This window comes from Calidris pugnax, unplaced genomic scaffold (genome assembly GCF_001431845.1).
Source record: "Calidris pugnax isolate Ruff unplaced genomic scaffold, ASM143184v1 scaffold24, whole genome shotgun sequence".
In the NCBI taxonomy this organism is placed as follows: Eukaryota; Metazoa; Chordata; class Aves; order Charadriiformes; family Scolopacidae; genus Calidris; species Calidris pugnax.
This window is the reverse complement of record NW_015090922.1, coordinates 2,325,942-2,345,008: the sequence shown is the minus strand read 5'-3', so window position 1 is coordinate 2,345,008 and position 19,067 is coordinate 2,325,942. Positions and strand designations below refer to the sequence as shown.

The following is a 19,067-nucleotide window of genomic DNA, read 5'->3' as shown; positions in this document are numbered from 1 at the left end:
CACCATAAACACTCAACTTACTAAGTAAGTACGAAATAAGAATATAAAAATTTCCTCTTGAAGAAGTAAAAGGCAGAGAGTTATACTGATCTGGAGTTTTTTCTGGTGGATTTGAAAGTTAACCACAAGACTTAGAATAAAGATTGTTTCTCAGCTTCTTGTCAGTATATAGGCTGATGCTGTGCAGCGTTGGCCTCTGTTTAGCCTATTTCATTTCTTCTGAATTAACTGGAGTTAATGGTAACAGCCTACTTTGTCCCCTCTTCTGAAGACATAAAGTGACTTGTGAAGGGAATCTGGGAACTACTCATTTGCTGCACATCTCCCCACTCTGGGTGTTTTAAAAAGCGAATCAGCTGATAACCCCTCTGTTACAAAGAAGTGCGGATATGGTCTAAAAGCTTTGTGCATATTCTTAACTGAGCCTGTCTCCTTTCCATGAAGTTAATTTTCTATTTGTGATAATTATAGAAAGTTTATAAAGTGCATAAGCACACATTCTGGATGTTTTCCCATCATGGTACCTTTATGTTTTTATTTAATGCCCTTTTTTTAAGGGGCTGCAGGTAGATGATAGAGTGTGACAGTAGGCTGTGGTTTTTGCAGCAGAAGTTAAGTTCTGTCTTTTCTGCCTTCAGAGGCTGTGAAAGCTGTGCTGTGCTGTGTAGCTCAGTGGCAATCAAGATGTTGTAGGAAGACATTTATTTATTACAATACAATAAGCTCTTGGTTTTAGGTCCTTAAAAACCCCAGGTCATCAGATGTTTAGTAAAAACAACTCAAGGACTGGCAAGTAAAAAAAAGAAAAGATATTGCCTGTCATAGCACAGCCTGCATTCCATCCTTTTCCTGCAGTAATGAACCAAAGTAGGCCAAATTACTCTCTGGTGTAGTCATGTATAGTTTAGTATCGAATAACAGGATTTGTTAGTGTCACTAGCAGATTTTTTTCCCAGGGATTTGATTTCTTTTTTTTTTCTCCTAGCTTAATATTAGAACTTTATGGTGTTCTTAAAAGAAGATTGTCAGGTTGGTTCAGATCTGATGTCAGTCTTCTGTGATGCTGTGAGTACTGAATTTAACAAAACGGTGGTCCTGGTGAGGGGGAGGAAGATAGTACTTAAAAAGCAGTTTCAATCTCACATCTACATTACTTGATGCATGGTATATGGTCAGAGACTATAACGTTAACAAAATTATTCTATAGATTACTAGGGTATGACAAAAATATTGAAAGGATTGTGACCAACAGCTGCTTAGGCTCAAATGGGGGTTCTCATTGGAGATGGCAGTGGAGGTGTCGGCTCAGAGGAACCCTTATGAAGGGGAAGGGGTTTTCCTGGCTGCATTTACATTGCTTGGTAGCCCGAACCTGATCAGTTCAATCAGAAGAGAAAGAGGGAAGAGGGACAACCATCTTGAATATATGTTCACCAGCCACATAGTTAAATTTCTTGCTCAGATTCATTTCATAGAATCATAGAATGGTTTGGATTGGAAGAGACCTTAAAGATCATCTAGTTCCAACCCTCCTGCCACTAGACCAGGTTGTTCAAAGCCCCGTCCAACCTGGCCTTGAACACCTCCAGGGAAGGGGCATTTCATATCATGAATAAAAATTGAGTAGCAAAAATTGTTCTCTCAATGTGTCACTTTGTCGATGTAACTGTTCTTTGCATCTCTCTATGGGCGCCCTGTACTCCATCGTGTCAAGACAGTGACCTACATTACATTTCAGGTCTTCTTGCATTTTTACCTGGCTGACTGTCTCTCACACATTTTCTGTGTTTCTGCGCAACAAAACCCAAGAAAATAAATTCCCCCAGCTTGCATCAGTATGGTTCAAACATGATAAACGTTCAGCACTATTTCCCAAACACAACAAATATGTCTGTACAGCAGTTGATGGGCAGGCATGAAGTTTAGGATCACAGCATGCTCCTAAACCTGCCCACCTCTTGTCCATCTACTGATTTGCAGGCGGCCTCTGAACTGGTGGTATGCGTGCTGTGAAAGTGTGTGAGAGTGGGGTAGAGAAATTGTTTAAATAAACCATTAAAGACAGTTTCTTCAAGATGGGATTGTGGTACATTGACAGGCTGGTGGCAAGGAAGCATATGTTCAGTGTTACTGTTGTGTTCTGTAGTTAGTGTGGTTGTTACCAAGTTCTGGTTTATCTTAACTTTTCTGAGATGCCAATAAGCAATAATATCCCAACTTCTTTGCTGTCACTGAATTCACACCCACACCAACTCCACTGCCATCCTAAACCATCACATTCTCAATTGAAATAGGTTTCTGTAAGAGCTTAAGAGCTCAGTGATTAAAAAAAAAAAAGCACCTTCCCTAAAAATGGGATATCATAATTCATTCCTACCGTTAGTAGGTGAAATTTTCAGTTCAATGGATGCATAAGCATAAGAAGAAAACAAAATTCAGGTTCAATCTTATGTGAATACTTCATTATTCAAAGCTGTTATTGTCTGGAGGTGAGTACAGAGAGTGCAGGTAATAAAAACAAATTTTATAAATATCATTGCAGTTGTAGCTGTTCTGAAACATACGTTGTCATCACAGTCTCATCCGTTCAGTACATGTTTAAACTGGGGCAGACTCCTTGCTGACTTACACTTGGAGTTATGAGATTTGCAGATGGTGTGAATCACCAGAGAATGCGACCAGTATTTTTATAAACCTTTAGTTTTATTAGGTGGATAACACCCACAAGCACACTTCTCTCAACAGGAGAAAAGCACAGCTAGGGCAGTGGCAGAACAAGTTTCATGCAGTGTTTTGCCTCGTGAAATCACAGGGAAAATTTTCCAAGTCAGAAGGTAGTTCAATATCCATACAGTTGCCTATACAGTCCCTGGCCCTGTTTTACAGTAATGATAAAAATCGTTGCTAAACACAATGCTTTTCTTTTTTTTCCTGATATACTTTGCAAATAAACAGATAACTTTAGGTTTTTTTTTCTTGGAGTCCCTAAATAAACACAAATGGTCCTTACTCTCTTTCTATGAAGCTGTGTACAACATTAATATTTACTAATAGATCTGTGTAAGATCAGTCCCTGGCATGTGTTTCCAGAATGCTCTCCGCTTAGCTCTCTGTTGAGCTTTGTGACCAGAGAGTAGTCATTTTTCTTTGGGATGGTCTGGTTTTTGTCACCTTTGGTGAGATGGGGTCACTGGTGTCCATGTGTATGTATGTTTTGTTGTTTTAATTGCCACCCTGGATCAAATTAGATTGAATAACTAAAAGATACGGAACGTTTTATAAAATACATTCATTTACAAAGCTGAAGTGATGGCCGTTCATATGGTGAAGTGCCCTGACTGGGGTCTGTTACAGTATTTGCCTCCACATGGACCGCTCTGTCAAGATGCTGATAATTGTGAAAATTTTGGAGGTGAAACAGAGTTTGAGCACCCCCAGATGCTGTCCCAGAGCATCCAATAGCTCCCATTGACTGATGTATGGGAAGCAGGTAGCTTGAAAATGTAAGTTAAATGTAAACAGGCAGAAGATTGTTTCTCTGGAGTATGGCCATAACACTGCACCTCCTGTGAAAATGTTGTGAAATACTTCATGGATGCAAGTAGTTAGTTATTTGGTTAAAAGGCAACTCTGACCACACCTGCTGTAGGGTACTGCTACACAAGGCTAGTTAAAATTGAAAGAGGAAGATGTTTCCTAATTAAATATTTAAACCACACTGCAGCAAACCCCAGAATTAGTCTTATTTTCAGTAATACAAAATGATTTGTTGCACGATTACATGGTGTATTGTGAGCAACTCCCAATCAGAAGAACCTAGAGCTTTGTTTGCATCGTTTCTCATTTACAGTTTTAGAATTAGGGGACACAGCATTTTGAGATTAAAAAAAAAAACAAAACCACACCACAAAAACCCCATGCCCCTCCCACCCCCAAAAAAAACTTTGAGAGTTTCTTTGTATTCCCTCCCTGCCTAATGTTACACCTTCAAGCTTTTCCTGTGACTGAGAAATAGGAATGTGCTTTTTCCATAAATCGAAATAGATATCATCATGTCATCAGTGGATTTCCTGTTCCTGAGGATTTAACAAAATATAAACTATTATGGAAATGTTATGAAATAAAATTCTAAGAATTGAGGGGGATTTATTGCTGTCAGCCTCTTTCCACAGGGATGCTGGAATTTTACCAAAGAAACTTTCCTCCAATCCTGTGTGCTTGATACCAGACCTCAATCTGCTTCTTGCGGGTGTAGAAGGAATATCTCTTAACATTGTCCCAAAAGGTTTATCTGTGAGACTATTGAATTTACACTTGCTGGTTCCATGAAAACAACATACTTAATACTGTCAGGTTTCTTTCAGTGGAACATAATATAAAATAAATTGCATGCCAGCAAATAGAGTAGGATTTTGACTACCGAGTTGGGAATGCTGGTAAAAGAAAAAAAGAGGGAAAGCAAAAAATGAGGAAATTGAAATGGGTAGTATATTTGAGGTGAATTTCTTTTCTGCACTGTTATTTAGAATTTCTTCAGGACTTACTGCATTAGTTAAGGCGAGCTCAACAGAGCCCTGCCTTAATGGCTCTGTTTCTCAGAGCGACATAGTTCTTCTTTATCTAAACATGCTTCAGGGTTCTCATCCCACCTCTGTGTTCAGTGGATCTTTAGAGGCTTTCCTGGACTTCCTGGAGGGGGTCCACCGTATGATTTCAGTGTTCAGGTTCCCCGTGGTGTTGTCTCACACCAGTCTTTCCCCACAGCAGGAGCTGGGTCTTGTGCTGGCTGTCACTTTGTGATTGTCACACGCCTGGTTGCTGTTACTGGCTACCAAAAGGAAGAGCACAGCACATTCACCCTTTGGGGTTTGTGGGTTTTTTTCTTTGTTTGGGTGGGGTTTTTTTAAGGAAATTTCATCTCATTTCCGCATCTGTTGTTCCAATTCATTTACAAAGCTGAAGTGATGGCCGTTCATATGGTGAAGTGCCCTGACTGGGGTCTGTTACAGTATTTGCCTCCACATGGACCGCTCTGTCAAGATGCTGATAATTGTGAAAATTTTGGAGGTGAAACAGAGTTTGAGCACCCCCAGATGCTGTCCCAGAGCATCCAATAGCTCCCATTGACTGATGTATGGGAAGCAGGTAGCTTGAAAATGTAAGTTAAATGTAAACAGGCAGAAGATTGTTTCTCTGGAGTATGGCCATAACACTGCACCTCCTGTGAAAATGTTGTGAAATACTTCATGGATGCAAGTAGTTAGTTATTTGGTTAAAAGGCAACTCTGACCACACCTGCTGTAGGGTACTGCTACACAAGGCTAGTTAAAATTGAAAGAGGAAGAGGTTTCCTAATTAAATATTTAAACCACACTGCAGCAAACCCCAGAATTAGTCTTATTTTCAGTAATACAAAATGATTTGTTGCACGATTACATGGTGTATTGTGAGCAACTCCCAATCAGAAGAACCTATAGCTTTGTTTGCATCGTTTCTCATTTACAGTTTTAGAATTAGGGGACACAGCATTTTGAGATTAAAAAAAAAAAACAAAACCACACCACAAAAACCCCATGCCCCTCCCACCCCCAAAAAAAACTTTGAGAGTTTCTTTGTATTCCCTCCCTGCCTAATGTTACACCTTCAAGCTTTTCCTGTGACTGAGAAATAGGAATGTGCTTTTTCCATAAATCGAAATAGATATCATCATGTCATCAGTGGATTTCCTGTTCCTGAGGATTTAACAAAATATAAACTATTATGGAAATGTTATGAAATAAAATTCTAAGAATTGAGGGGGATTTATTGCTGTCAGCCTCTTTCCACAGGGATGCTGGAATTTTACCAAAGAAACTTTCCTCCAATCCTGTGTGCTTGATACCAGACCTCAATCTGCTTCTTGCGGGTGTAGAAGGAATATCTCTTAACATTGTCCCAAAAGGTTTATCTGTGAGACTATTGAATTTACACTTGCTGGTTCCATGAAAACAACATACTTAATACTGTCAGGTTTCTTTCAGTGGAACATAATATAAAATAAATTGCATGCCAGCAAATAGAGTAGGATTTTGACTACCGAGTTGGGAATGCTGGTAAAAGAAAAAAAGAGGGAAAGCAAAAAATGAGGAAATTGAAATGGGTAGTATATTTGAGGTGAATTTCTTTTCTGCACTGTTATTTAGAATTTCTTCAGGACTTACTGCATTAGTTAAGGCGAGCTCAACAGAGCCCTGCCTTAATGGCTCTGTTTCTCAGAGCGACATAGTTCTTCTTTATCTAAACATGCTTCAGGGTTCTCATCCCACCTCTGTGTTCAGTGGATCTTTAGAGGCTTTCCTGGACTTCCTGGAGGGGGTCCACCGTATGATTTCAGTGTTCAGGTTCCCCGTGGTGTTGTCTCACACCAGTCTTTCCCCACAGCAGGAGCTGGGTCTTGTGCTGGCTGTCACTTTGTGATTGTCACACGCCTGGTTGCTGTTACTGGCTACCAAAAGGAAGAGCACAGCACATTCACCCTTTGGGGTTTGTGGGTTTTTTTCTTTGTTTGGGTGGGGTTTTTTTAAGGAAATTTCATCTCATTTCCGCATTGAACAACAGAAGAAAAGCTTTTACATTATTAAAACCAGTTGTCAAAAAGCTTGTAACAGTTTTCTATCTTAAAGCTACATTTGTAAATTGCACTGCAGGTGGGGCATTACTGATTTAAGGGAGATGCCCAGGATCCCAAATCAAATCAGTAGCCCAGGAATGAGCAGAGGCAGCTCACTTCCCTGTTTCAGGGCCAGCCTTCCTCTGTCTGTCGAGGCTCTTGCTGCTGATATTGATACCCAATTATAAACAGAAATCTGTGCATCCGACTCACGTGGCTGTTACCCTCTTAACAGTTGGTCCTGTTTGAGAATACGACAATCCATTCAAGAATTATTATAGAGGTGTTGTGAGCCTTATTCTTCACAGTTGTACTCTGACCCTTTCACAGTTTCTGGTATTTCCTCTTTTACTTTAATTTAAACAATCTGTTGCAGATCTAGTTCCTGACTTGTAGAGGTACTGCATACATGGGGAGAAATGCTTTCCTTATAATCATGTTTTATAGCTCCCTTTGTGGTTTATTCTGGCACTTTGACTTGTCATACTTGAATAAATTGACTTCTGTAGAGTGCTCTTGTAAAATGCCACACTTATGATTTTAAATGTGCCTCAGTGTGATGAATGTAGCATTAGAGTGAGATGTGCAGTAGTGCCTGGATTTGTGGATTGTAGCTCTAAGTTTTGTTCTTAAGCCTCTCACCAGATTACTATAGGAATCTTGGATAGACCCTTTTCAGGATTTGTCCTCTTGCATTCCGTATCTGTAAAATAAGCGTGTTTTACCAATACAGCAGGTCTGTGTTGTCACCCAGTTGGTTACTTTTTGAACAGGTAGGCAGTAGGCATGCTGTAATGTGCTATAGAATGGTTGTTGCGCTCATATGCTAATTACCCAACTGCTACCTTGTGCTTCCATCATCTTTTTCTTGAAAACAAATACCTTCCTAGCTTGTAAATTGACTAAAAAGGAATCATTGTTTTAACATCTATTTATGTGGTGCCTGTCATACAGTACTTTCATTCCTTGGGTGAAGTAAGCAGAAGAAAAGCTACTACTAGAATACAAACATAAAATAGAGTTAAGAATGTGCTTTGAGATCTTTGAATGAAATATGCTGGGGGTTGTTATAACTGTTTTCTTTCCAAGAAAACTTTATCAGTCATTATTATTTTTATGGGCACTTTTATCTGTTGTACTTTTAAAGGAGGCAGTAGGTCCCAGTGTGTCTCAATCCATCAGGTAATGGAGGAAACTAAAGACATGAGTAAAAGATATCTCTCCATTAATGAGGTCTGAAGTAAGGTTCTAAAACCTGCTGGAATTTAGGAAGGGCATGTTTTGCTCTAGAGTGGTTTACCTTTTTAGGTGTTTGCTTGATAGTGAACAGCAGCTTAATAGTAATTTAGTTGATATTAATTCAGAATTAATAGCTGAAGTAGGTTTAACAGCTAATGAAAAGGTGCTGTTATGTTTGTATTAAACCTGGAATAGCATATCTGATCTATCTCTGTGGTTTAGGCAGCTTAATGACTTTTTTCATCAAGTCTGGAGATGTGTTCGTTTGTGAAATAGTTTGATGTCATGTGGAAGTTTGAGGAAAGAATTCTAGCTGATAGGAGGGAGGAAATCTGGAAAGCAACAATACTGAAAAGGCTTTAGATATGATTTTACAAAATGACAGATTAATGGATTCTATTTGTCATATGTAAGAATATTCCATGTTTTGTTTTAACTGGTTAGTTCTGAATGCAGCATGATAGGGAAACAACTTTCCCATATTTTCTCTGGAAAGGAAGGAAGGTTATGCATCTAACTGGTCCCTAAAGGGAAAATAAGTGTTTGAATAAGCATTCATTACAATATTTGAAAAAAAAAATTGTTTTTCAGATAATTGCCTTTGATGAACTTCGGACAGACTTCAAAAGCCCGATAGATCAGTGTAACCCCGTCCACGCAGTGAGTACCACCAGTGCCTCGCTAAACGTGAGCTGCCAGTGAAAGTATGAGTGTGGAAACAAATGCAGAGTCCGTTGTGAAGTCAGCTGTAGTCTGGAACATTGATTTATTGGGCCAGTGCTAGGAAGCCAGATGGCCACTCTTTATGCTAATAGCTTTCTTTTTTGCTGAGGGAGGCAGGAAAATAATTTGGAAGTTTAAAAACTGAAGGCTATATAACATGATGCTAATGCTTTCTTTTTATCTTTTCATTCTGTGGCACAAGTTTTCCTTATGGAAGTAATTTACTTTCTCTGCATTCAAGTGTGGGATGACCACCTTCTCCCATATTGTCTGATTCAATGAGTCAAAAGCTTGTAGGGATTTGATAAGAGGTGTGTTTCTAGCCCTCTCTATCCTATCATGGGGATGTAGATTTTCCTTTGCTTTAAGACTGAATAATATATTCTGCTGTGTCTGCTACAGAAAAGGTTAAATATCACCCTGGGACTGTAAACTCAGTTTTACCTAATGAACCAAAACGCAACCCAGATTTTAGCATATGAAAATTCTTCTGTTAATTAAAGCTGTAATCTAGGGTGATTTAGCTGACTACGGTTAAACATGCATCCGATTTGTGCCACCAGAACTGAGAGCAGAACTTGGCTCCCCGTCACCTCACTGGGAACTGCAATGATTATGGCAGGTGCTGAATTTGATCTCTACAGAGTATCAATTATTGAATTGCCTACAAGTGATAACCAGATGGAGTAGCTAGTACTTCACCATTTAATCTTGTTTCATAACTCTGCAGAGGATTTGCGGTACTGCTTAGATCAGTGATGATTTTAACCGAAATCTTTACGTGACTCTTCAAATAAGGAGACTTGTTTACTGTTCACTGACAGATAAGCAAAGAATGAGAAGAGAAGAAAAATTTTATGAAGAAATCCTATAGAGAACTTCAATGGGAGTAATCTGGTTTTGAATTTACTGGAAGTAATCTGATTTTGACTTCACTTTATCTGTTTTTATTTCCTATCTTGAGAAGTGCACATGAGGAATGTGTATTTATATGTACCAAATTCCAGTAATTTTTTCTCTTCCTAAAACTTGCAAGATGTTCCATGGAGATAATTTCCTCTTATTTTAGAATAGTAATGGAATTGTTCTCCAGGATAAAAAAAAGTTACTAAGTCCCTGTTTCAATTGTATCAGTCAGATCAAAAAGTTAATAGTAGAGTTTGCAGTAAAATGCAGCAAAGTGTTCTGTGATAAGTTGACATATTTGATGCTCTTCTATGAAACTTTCTGTGATAACACAAGCAATAATCTCAGATTGCTTTCTTCTGCACAGAATATATGTTGATGCCTTTTATAATGACATAAAAGGAAGATTTTTAGCAGATATTTCTTATATCTTTGGTCAAGTGTATTTTCTTTTTTCCCTGTGCATAGTTGCTTGTGCCCATATTTTGTCTTTGTGGTATAGATTGGCACCACTGGATAGAGTCATAAATGCTGACTGAAAAAGAAGTTGCAGCCACTGGCTCAAGGCTAACACAGACTTGAATCCCCAGTTCATATTGTTACACCCAGAAACAGATTAAAAAATAACTTATTGGGACTTTGAAATGGGTAAATCATTTAGCTTGCAAGCAGTAGGTAAGAAGTGAATACTATAATTTCAGATTAATAACGTGTGTTGCTTTCCTGCAGCCATGAATTATGATCTTGACCCATTTTAATCGTAATATATTGTCTTTAATTTATAAACCCAGCTAATCTCCTACCTTTTCCCCACTTTTTCTTGACAGAGAGAGCGGCTGAGAAATATTGAGCGTATTTGCTTCCTCCTGCGCAAGGTGAGTATAAACTAGCCCAGGATTTGTGAAGTTGATGAGAATTAAAGCCATCCAGTGGCAGTATGTGGAAGTCATGATGACCTTGGAAGGACAAAGCAAGACAAGATAGAGGATTTCTGGATAAGAACTGAAATTTCAGAACGTCAGCCTATTCATTTTGGAACATTCTTTTTGAAGTAAATAGTTTTGCTGTTGCAGCTTGCAGTGCTTATAAAAGCACCCATTTAAAAAAAAAAGCTATTCAAAAAAAGCTATAAACCCCTATCAACTGATAATATTGTTGTAGTACAGGCTTTAGAAATACCCTTTCTTGAACATTGGCTATTTGATAAACTAAATATTTTATTAGCTACGTATTTAATGTTTACGTTTTTTAATCAGGTGAATAGAAAAGTTGACATATAGTATTTATTTTAACTCGATGCAAGAGGGATGCTGAGAGCCTCAGTTTCTGAGGAATTTGAGAAAGCTGAAACTGTAGGATTGATGCATTCATGGGTTACTTATCTGTAGCTTGAAAGAGAGTTTTTATAAACACTCATTCTCCGGACGCTGTCCCATTGAAGCCAAAATAATCATAATTCTAAACTATTTTATTCTATGTATTCGTTTCTATAAATTGCCTTCCTCAGAGTAGTAATGGAGCCACCTAAATTATTCTGCACTTCTGCTTAAAAAGGTCATGCCTGAAGTATGGGCTGCTGACTGCATCCTAATCAAGCTTAGAACTAAATTCAGATACGGTTTTAAGAAACTGATGGTTTTTTAGAGGTTTTGGGAAAGCCAGTGCTAGTGATTATTGGTTTGGGATGATCTAAAGGTGTGACTGTGACTCCATGCAGAATCTCTGAAGTGTCATTGTCTGATCAGTCAGAACCTGAGTCGTGTTTGTTTGGCACCATTATGAGCATGTTGACTGTTAGGAGCCCCATTTAAGTATGTTTTCAGCCAGTTTACGACACTAGGGATATGAAAATTGGAGAAAATACTTATCATCCATAGCTTTCCATGATATCAAATAGGCAGTCAGCCAGTTTCAAGCTGTGTTCCAGTTTATTTCATGTGAAGCAACTGGTGAGTGGTAATGTATTAATAAACGTGAGCCCCATGGGACTGCCTTGCCTGCATCAGTGTTTAAATTTTATTGAGCCTCAGCATGAACAGCAAAATGGAGCATTTTGGCTAATTACAGACTCTGTATTCATAAGGGACTGGCTCGCTTCTGGTTCACTTCAACAGTTTGTTAATTTAGCCTCTTCTTCAAAGTTCTTTGGGGACACATTTGTTTTAATTGAGAGATTATATGCAAGAAGAGGAAGGTGCAATAACTACAGAGATTTGTAGTCCTCAAATCTGACAATCGCTAAAAAAAGCTATAGTTTATTTAGTATAAAGGATTCATTGTAGGGGGAAATTCTGGAAATACAGCGAAGGGCTGAGTCCCACCTCTATAGATGGAGGAAAATAGCAGTTAGGATGTTTTCAACAAGCAGTAAATATATCCCTCATTATAACAATGTGTGGCTTCAGGTCTGTTTCTATGGAACAACAACATACCAGTTTTCCTATGTCTTGACGTCAGATAATTCTTTTAAAGGGCTTGGAAAACTATGATATCTTGCTATTTATGACATTAGAACTAAGATCTGCTTTTTTTAAAATCTGTTTTTTAAAGAGATTATAGATAGGTTATAAAATTATGTTCAGTTTCTTTATCTTCCGGTTTTAGAAGAGGTTTTTGATAATTATTAAATGGGCATACAATATGTCATATAAATCTGATCCCAGCAGGCAAAGAGTTTCTTAAGGGTGGATTTTCAGTTTTATCTCCAAAATACTTGAAGAAGATTATTAACAAACAGTGATCAGGTATGTGATACTATGTAACTTATTTACATTTTCCAAAATAGAACAGAACATGTAATTGTTCTGCAGCCTGGCATTTTCTGACGTTTGGGTTGGGGAAAATGTTTCTGTATCATTAAAACAGATAGGGATCATGTGAAGCATATATATATATATATATATGGTGCTGGCACATGTACATGCATGTACACGTGGTCCATGTTTTATGGTGCTATAGAATTAGAAGTACATCAGTGTAAGTTTTCTGGTTACTGGAGGATGATATATAAATATATAAAGATATATAAAGAACTTTGTATAGCCATGGACAAATCTCTTCTATTCTGAAGTAGATGCAAGGAAAGACTTATTTTCTGAAGCCAGCACAAAGCGAGGTTCTCTCAGGATATGGGCATCTCATTTTATTTCAGTGGTCTGTACTTCATTGTATAGATCTGTGTTTGTGTGTGTGTGCTGTAAATTGTTAAGGTGTGCCATATAGGTCTACAGTGATTTTTAAGATTAAACATTTTGGTGGGGTCATTAAAATATATTCAGTTAATGATGACAGTGATATTAAATAATTGCAATTGCAGTTGTATTTCAAGAAATACACCTACCTGATTGATTCCTGTTGTCTTTGCTTATTTTAGCATTAGGGACAATTAGGAATTTCTTAGTTTAAAACATGGTCTATTTCATTAATCAACCACTGTAATATTATTACTTTACCTTTGAGGAAATTTAAGTTATGCATCATAATTTTTTAATTAGTTTGATAAATCCTTACTAATGAGGAGAATTGATTGAACTGGCTTCCTGCTCAGCAAACATATTTCAAACTTCCGTTAGCTCACGCCAAACACTGCTGAACAATATAAGTGACCTTTCTCAAATTATCAGCAAATATTTGCTTTTAAACTTCATTAAGCTAACGTGAGAGTGATTTATGAACATCAGAACTGGAACTTGCCTGGGAAGAAATTGAGGTAGATATGACAGACTTTTACTCTTTTTCCTACTGTAGTGGAGCATTTAGTTAAGCTAGGCATAAAATTTGTAAAACTGCAAGTGTAAGAAAATATTGTACCAGAGCTCAATCCTTTTTCTTGACTTAATTTGGTCTGGGGGTTTTTTGATTGTTTTTTGTTTTGGTTTGATTTTTTTCAAGTCCTGAAGGGATGATTGGAAGAGAGCAAATTCAGCAAGAAATCCAACCATAGGCAAGGTGACATTAGTCCCAAAGATGTTCCAGATGAACCTGAACTGTCTTGAAAAATACAAACAAATACACAGACAAAAACCCCTGCAGGGACAACTTTTGAATAACAAAATGTAGCCGCTTCAGGGTTCCAGTACTGGCAGTAGCAACAGTAGATTGTAAATCAGGAGCTCGGGTGTTTGGAAAAAAAACAACCAGCCAACAACAAAACCTCTTCACCTAATCTTTTTTGAAGCAAGTTTTAATGTTTTAGTGAGGAGGTTGTGGTTTGCCAATCCTTGGTCTGTTCTAGTACTTCTGTCACTGTGGTTTCCAGTGGAGCTGGATCTGTGCGGGTAGTGGTGGAAATTTATTCTGTACTCAATAGTCCTGGTGTTTTCTGGTTTCAATTCTGCTTTTACTGCTTTGCAAAAATAAAATAAATGTATCTTTTAAGTTTATATTCCACAATATATGTCATAATACACAGCACAGTTACATCTTACCATATTTGGTAAATAATCAAAACCAATGCAACCTTAAAGAGCAACTATAGAAATTCTATTCAGACTGAGATACTGTAAATAAAATGTAAAACCTAGTGAGCATAATACATAATTCCAGGTACCCCAGTGTCTGCACACAACTTTGTTTTGGTATGTTTCCACATTTAAATATTCTGGAATTAAAAAAGAAGTCAAAATTACTTAAATGTTTGAAAGTAAATCAGAGATAATGTGATGGATTTTAAGTGTGTGTTTCTGGATATGTCAGTTGGTTGCTTCATCATGGATTCAGGGATTTATAGAAGTGTGACATTCTTTAAGCAAGTCTGCAGGCTGCTAGTCATTAGCAGAGTACTTCTGTAAGCATATAGCATGGTTCATTAAAACGTTTAATGTAAGGTTATATAAGCAAATTTAGCAAATGTGATGTGTAATCACAAGGAAGTTTTGAAGTTGTTGTGTTTCCATCCATATATAAGAAGGAATCCTACTTTCTTCTTTGGATTGAAAAATCTCATCAGCAGTAACTACAGCAGTAGGATGATTAGTTTGTTGCAGAACTGGGAATAGCAGCACTAGTTTTATCTTTTGTAGTGCTATAAATTCTTGACAACCTCAGTAAAGATGTTTTAATCCTTCATTTAGTCATACTTGACAGAAGAAGCACCGTGTGACAGTTTTCCTGTTAACAGTGATTGCTACAATGATGGAGCGCATGAACTTTGTCCACTCGCATTAGAGACCAAAGAGTTCATCATTGTTACTGGTTTCTCAGTACGTGTTGTATTTCTTGATGCTCTCTCTTTTCTTACCTCATCAATATGATGAAGATGCTGAGTTCTGACTAATCATTTTGGCAGCAGGAAAGCTGTCAGGAGAGTCTTCCCACTGAGTGTCTGGGAGCCTAAATCCTAATCAGGAGACAATGTGGTTAACTTGTGTAGAATGAGATTAGAATTATCTATACAGAAAACATACCACAGGTACCCAGGTAGTTATTCAGTACTTTGTCTCCCTGTGACTCAGTGCAATACAGAAGGTTATGTTTTGCCACTCTTTGAATTTTTCATTTTTTTTTTATTTGCTTAGTTGGATGCTTTAATCTCTTAAAGGCCCTGTGGTGCCTTAGCCAGAGACTCTTTTGAGTAAGACTTGGGTCTCCTTTTCTGTTGTGTATTCATTAGTGTTTGTGTTACAGCAACGCTTCTGGACTCAGGTAAAGAATAAAGCCTTGTGCCAGGTGCCACAAAAAACACATGCTAATAAATATGAAGAGCATTTGTTTACACTCACAAAACACATACAGAACAGGAAAGCAAAGGTTGCACAGCTGATCTGATAATAGAAATCTTGTTTTCAGAGAGCTACTTAGTTTTCTCGTTAGCAGGCATAGTGTGAATCTTTTAATTGAAGCTAAAAATTTGTTTACTGGTTTTGAGAGCTCTGATGGTTCATTGAGTTAATAATTGCGTGTAGTCTTTAATCTCTACAGCAGCTGTTCAAATCCAGCCCCGTCTGGACTCAGACTCAAACTACTGTAGTCCGTTTGATGACTGTTGGGAGTAAAATTACCTTGTGTTGTGTGCTTAGAGACTTGTGATGCTTGCTCTACAGAAACACTAATAAACATAGACAATATGATGAGATAGATCTCTGTCAACATCATAGTGAGTAGGAGCTACACTGCTCTACTATACAAATGCAAACGTAATTTCGTCTAAGCTGCCTCAGAAGAAATTCTAGAATTTGCGTGCAGGCACTGGAATAAAGGATATTGATGTTTCTAAAGCATTAATTAGATCTGCAGATTTTGTAGGATGTAAGCGTGCCATGCTGGACACGTTCTGTCAGTTTGGACTTAGACTGTAATTATAACATCTTTCATAAAACTAAATTTGTTTGAGTTCTTTGTTCTTTGAAGTCAACTATGACTTTTAGAAATAGGTTAGACTGAGCATGCGTGAAAGACATAAAACTCACGTTAAGTGTGTATTCCAGTACTTATTTGAAAGATACTGCTATTAAACGATAAAGCAAACTTTCTTCTGGTTTTCAGAGTGCCTCTGGCAAGGTATTTTTATATTATGAATGAGTAACTTTACACACTAAGGATAAAATTTGAAGTTAGATAAGAATGTATTAGTATACAATTTTTAGTTTATGGACATCGTGATTTATGGATGAGTTCTTTGTAGCTAATTTTGGTACAGCATCTGTAGTCAAAAGAGGCATCAGATAAATTTTAAATCTGCTGTTCATGTGAAGGGCAGGTCTGTCCTTAGGTTGGGCAAATGAAAGAAAAGAATGTAGCTTGACAGGGGAAGTGCCGATATGGGAAAAGCAAGTAAATTATTTTTAACTGAAGTGTTATACTTTTTCACTATCCCTATATTGGTTTAATTGTCTTCTGCAGCTTTCCTAAAAGAGGATGGAGTTAACATATTGATAGTGTTTCACACTTGGTAGAGATTTTATTTGCATGAGGGACATAAAAATTTTCACTGAATCTTGCAATAAATATACAGTATAGATAAAACTTAGGCCTTTGGTACCATTGTAGCTTTTCCTCTTTTGCCCTCTGAGATGAACCTCCCAACAGTTCATCTAAAAGCTTCTTTGCTCCCCTCTCTGAAGTCTTTTCTGCCTACTCTTTTGTTACGTTTCTTATCTATGAAGTGTGGAATGGGGTAAAATGGGGGTGTGCCCTGTTCAATTGATCTCTTGGGCATCCCTGTAGTTTTAATTTCATCAGAAAGAGTGGAACTTGGCACGTTGACTATTTTGCAGAACGTACAGTAGAATTGGGACCAAAGAGTTGGCAGTATTTATACTTTCTGCAGAAATAATCCCATAGATGTTTCGTGACTAGAGATTAGCGCATCTCTTCTTCACACTTTTTATTTTATTGTAAATATATTGGGTTCATATTTATTAGAAAGGTATTACTATTGCAGTTAAAATACTCAACATAAACCCTTTTGTCCCTTCCTTGTATAAAGGACTGTATCTGGAAAGAAAGTCTTTAAAATAGGACTTAAGAACTTGGAGAAAGTAGGGTATTTCTGGCAGGCAATTTATTCACTACTGGTGCTTTTTTATTATGTGGCTTTTGCCAGCACTATTTTTAGTCAAATCTGTAAGTTCCTGATTTCAGCACTTTTGAAAAGTTAGAAGATAACAATTGTTATTTTTAGCAATCGTTACCTAAGGATGTCTTAGGGATAATGAAAAGATACATCCTGCTGTTCCTGCAGAGGTATTCAAAGCAGGGGCAGATTGTAAGGGGAAAAGTTCCAAAACTATTGCAAGAGAGAAGAGTTCAAACTTGTGACTCGGTCACAGTTTGGTCCTTACCCACCTTTTACTCCAGGGAAGAAATAAGATTTGCCTGTGTGATGCCTGATGGAAATTGAAATATCCTTTGAAGGGAGATACATGTGGTTATTCATAATATTAGTACTCATGAAAATATTTATGTATAAAACTATTTCAGGATAACCAACTGCATTTTGCTGTTAATTTAATCTTTTAAATGTTTATTCAATAATTAAAGTGGCAAACAAAGTATCACTCTGTCATAGATAACCTCTTGCCTTACAATTCAGCTTCTTCCAGTACTGTTCTGAAGGATTTGTAAACATATGTCCTTACAGTATCAGAGCATCACAAGTAACAGCAGAATAAGGGTGAAGATGCAGCAAAAAATGTGTATGAGTAACTGTTGCCTGCAACGTACTCCTGAGAGCAGTGTACTTCTCAGCTGCTTGGGTTAATGTAATTTATGCATCTGTTCCTCTGAGCTGTGTGGAAGATATTGGCAAATTTGACTTGCTAATGGACTGTATTTACTCTGATTTGGTATGCAATAAAGTAAATATTTGCATTTTAATAAACTAAAGAAATTAGGGTTAAATCAAAAGTCACTCTGTGTTTAGCAGAAGGTTCATTGTGGGTTTAAGTCAGCATCAGACCCTATAAAGCCACTATGCCATTACACAAAACAATATAATACCTAAAAATAGAGTGCAATGATTTTACATCATCCTTGTTATGTGGATCAAAATTGTTTCTGCTGGGAGTTACATGTCCTACCTGGCATTTAGGTGCTGAGGTTTTCAATAAAGCTGTTAGAATAGCAGGGCCTATTCTAACCTCCACCGTACCAAATCTGCTTCCTCAGACTGACAGTCTTTACACGCTGGATACAGCAACAGCCCTTTGGTGAACACTTAGTTTTCAGCATTTATGGAACTGTCAGTCTCAGGCAGACCCCCCGGAGAAGGCCCGAGGGCCCTTCCTGTGCTGTGCAGATGGCTCAAGTTCGTTTTAATGATTGCTGAGATTTCCACATTCATAGACCTGCCTGTGAAATGAGGGGCTGGTTTTCCAGATCTTAACGAACAGCTGTGGTACTAATTGTCATTCTCACCAGTTTTGGGGAGAGCAGACAAAGCCGGCATGAGCTCTTGGAATAACCCAGCTGCGGGGCGTCCTGGCTGGTTGTGTCTGAAACACAATAGTGAGGTGGGTCAAGAAAGCCTGTTACCTTATTTTGTGTCGCTGTGGTGAAAATTAGAGAAGTTTGCACTCCAGGGTTGCTAACCCACCTTCTGTTACTGGGTCTGAATTAACGTTAAAAAAAGAAAGGTTGTGAAGATCCCTCCTGATCCCTGCTGAGTTAGCAGAGGAGATACACTTGTAAGATCACAGCACATCTGCCTTAATGATGTGCCTTCCAAGGACAGGGCACTTTCTGAATTGTGCTGGTGCCCTGCAGGCCTTATAGTGGTCTTTTTTTAAAATCTGTTTCATAACCTCTTACCTGTTGGCTGTTATGACCTCCCATAGGCTCTGCAATGCAGAAGTATTTATAGAGATTCTTGATGAGTGTCCCATAAAGACTGGATCTTCCTCTGTCACTCTTGTTAAAGTTATTATTTGTATTATGACAACGCTTAAATATTCTAGTCATAAACTAGCTCCAGTGGCATCTATAGATTTTAAATATAATTATCCCCATGTTCCAGGAGGCAAAAATGAGACAATGAGAAGTGAAATGATAGGCCTAAATATAGACATGTTTAGAAGCTGAGATGGAAAGAGCATCCAGAAATCCTGTGTTT

At 37.7% G+C, this 19,067-nt stretch overlaps 1 protein-coding gene across 1 annotated transcript in view; it reads left to right on the top strand.

The window, feature by feature from the left end:
* The window catches only part of CNIH3 (cornichon family AMPA receptor auxiliary protein 3), a 50,562-nt gene that overhangs the window by 18,644 nt on the left and 12,851 nt on the right, over positions 1-19,067 (top strand). Inside the window, exons 2-3 of the mRNA XM_014950719.1 lie at positions 8,480-8,548; positions 10,345-10,392. Coding sequence (XP_014806205.1) covers positions 8,480-8,548; positions 10,345-10,392 — 117 coding nt within the window. The remainder of the gene's footprint in view (positions 1-8,479; positions 8,549-10,344; positions 10,393-19,067) is intronic.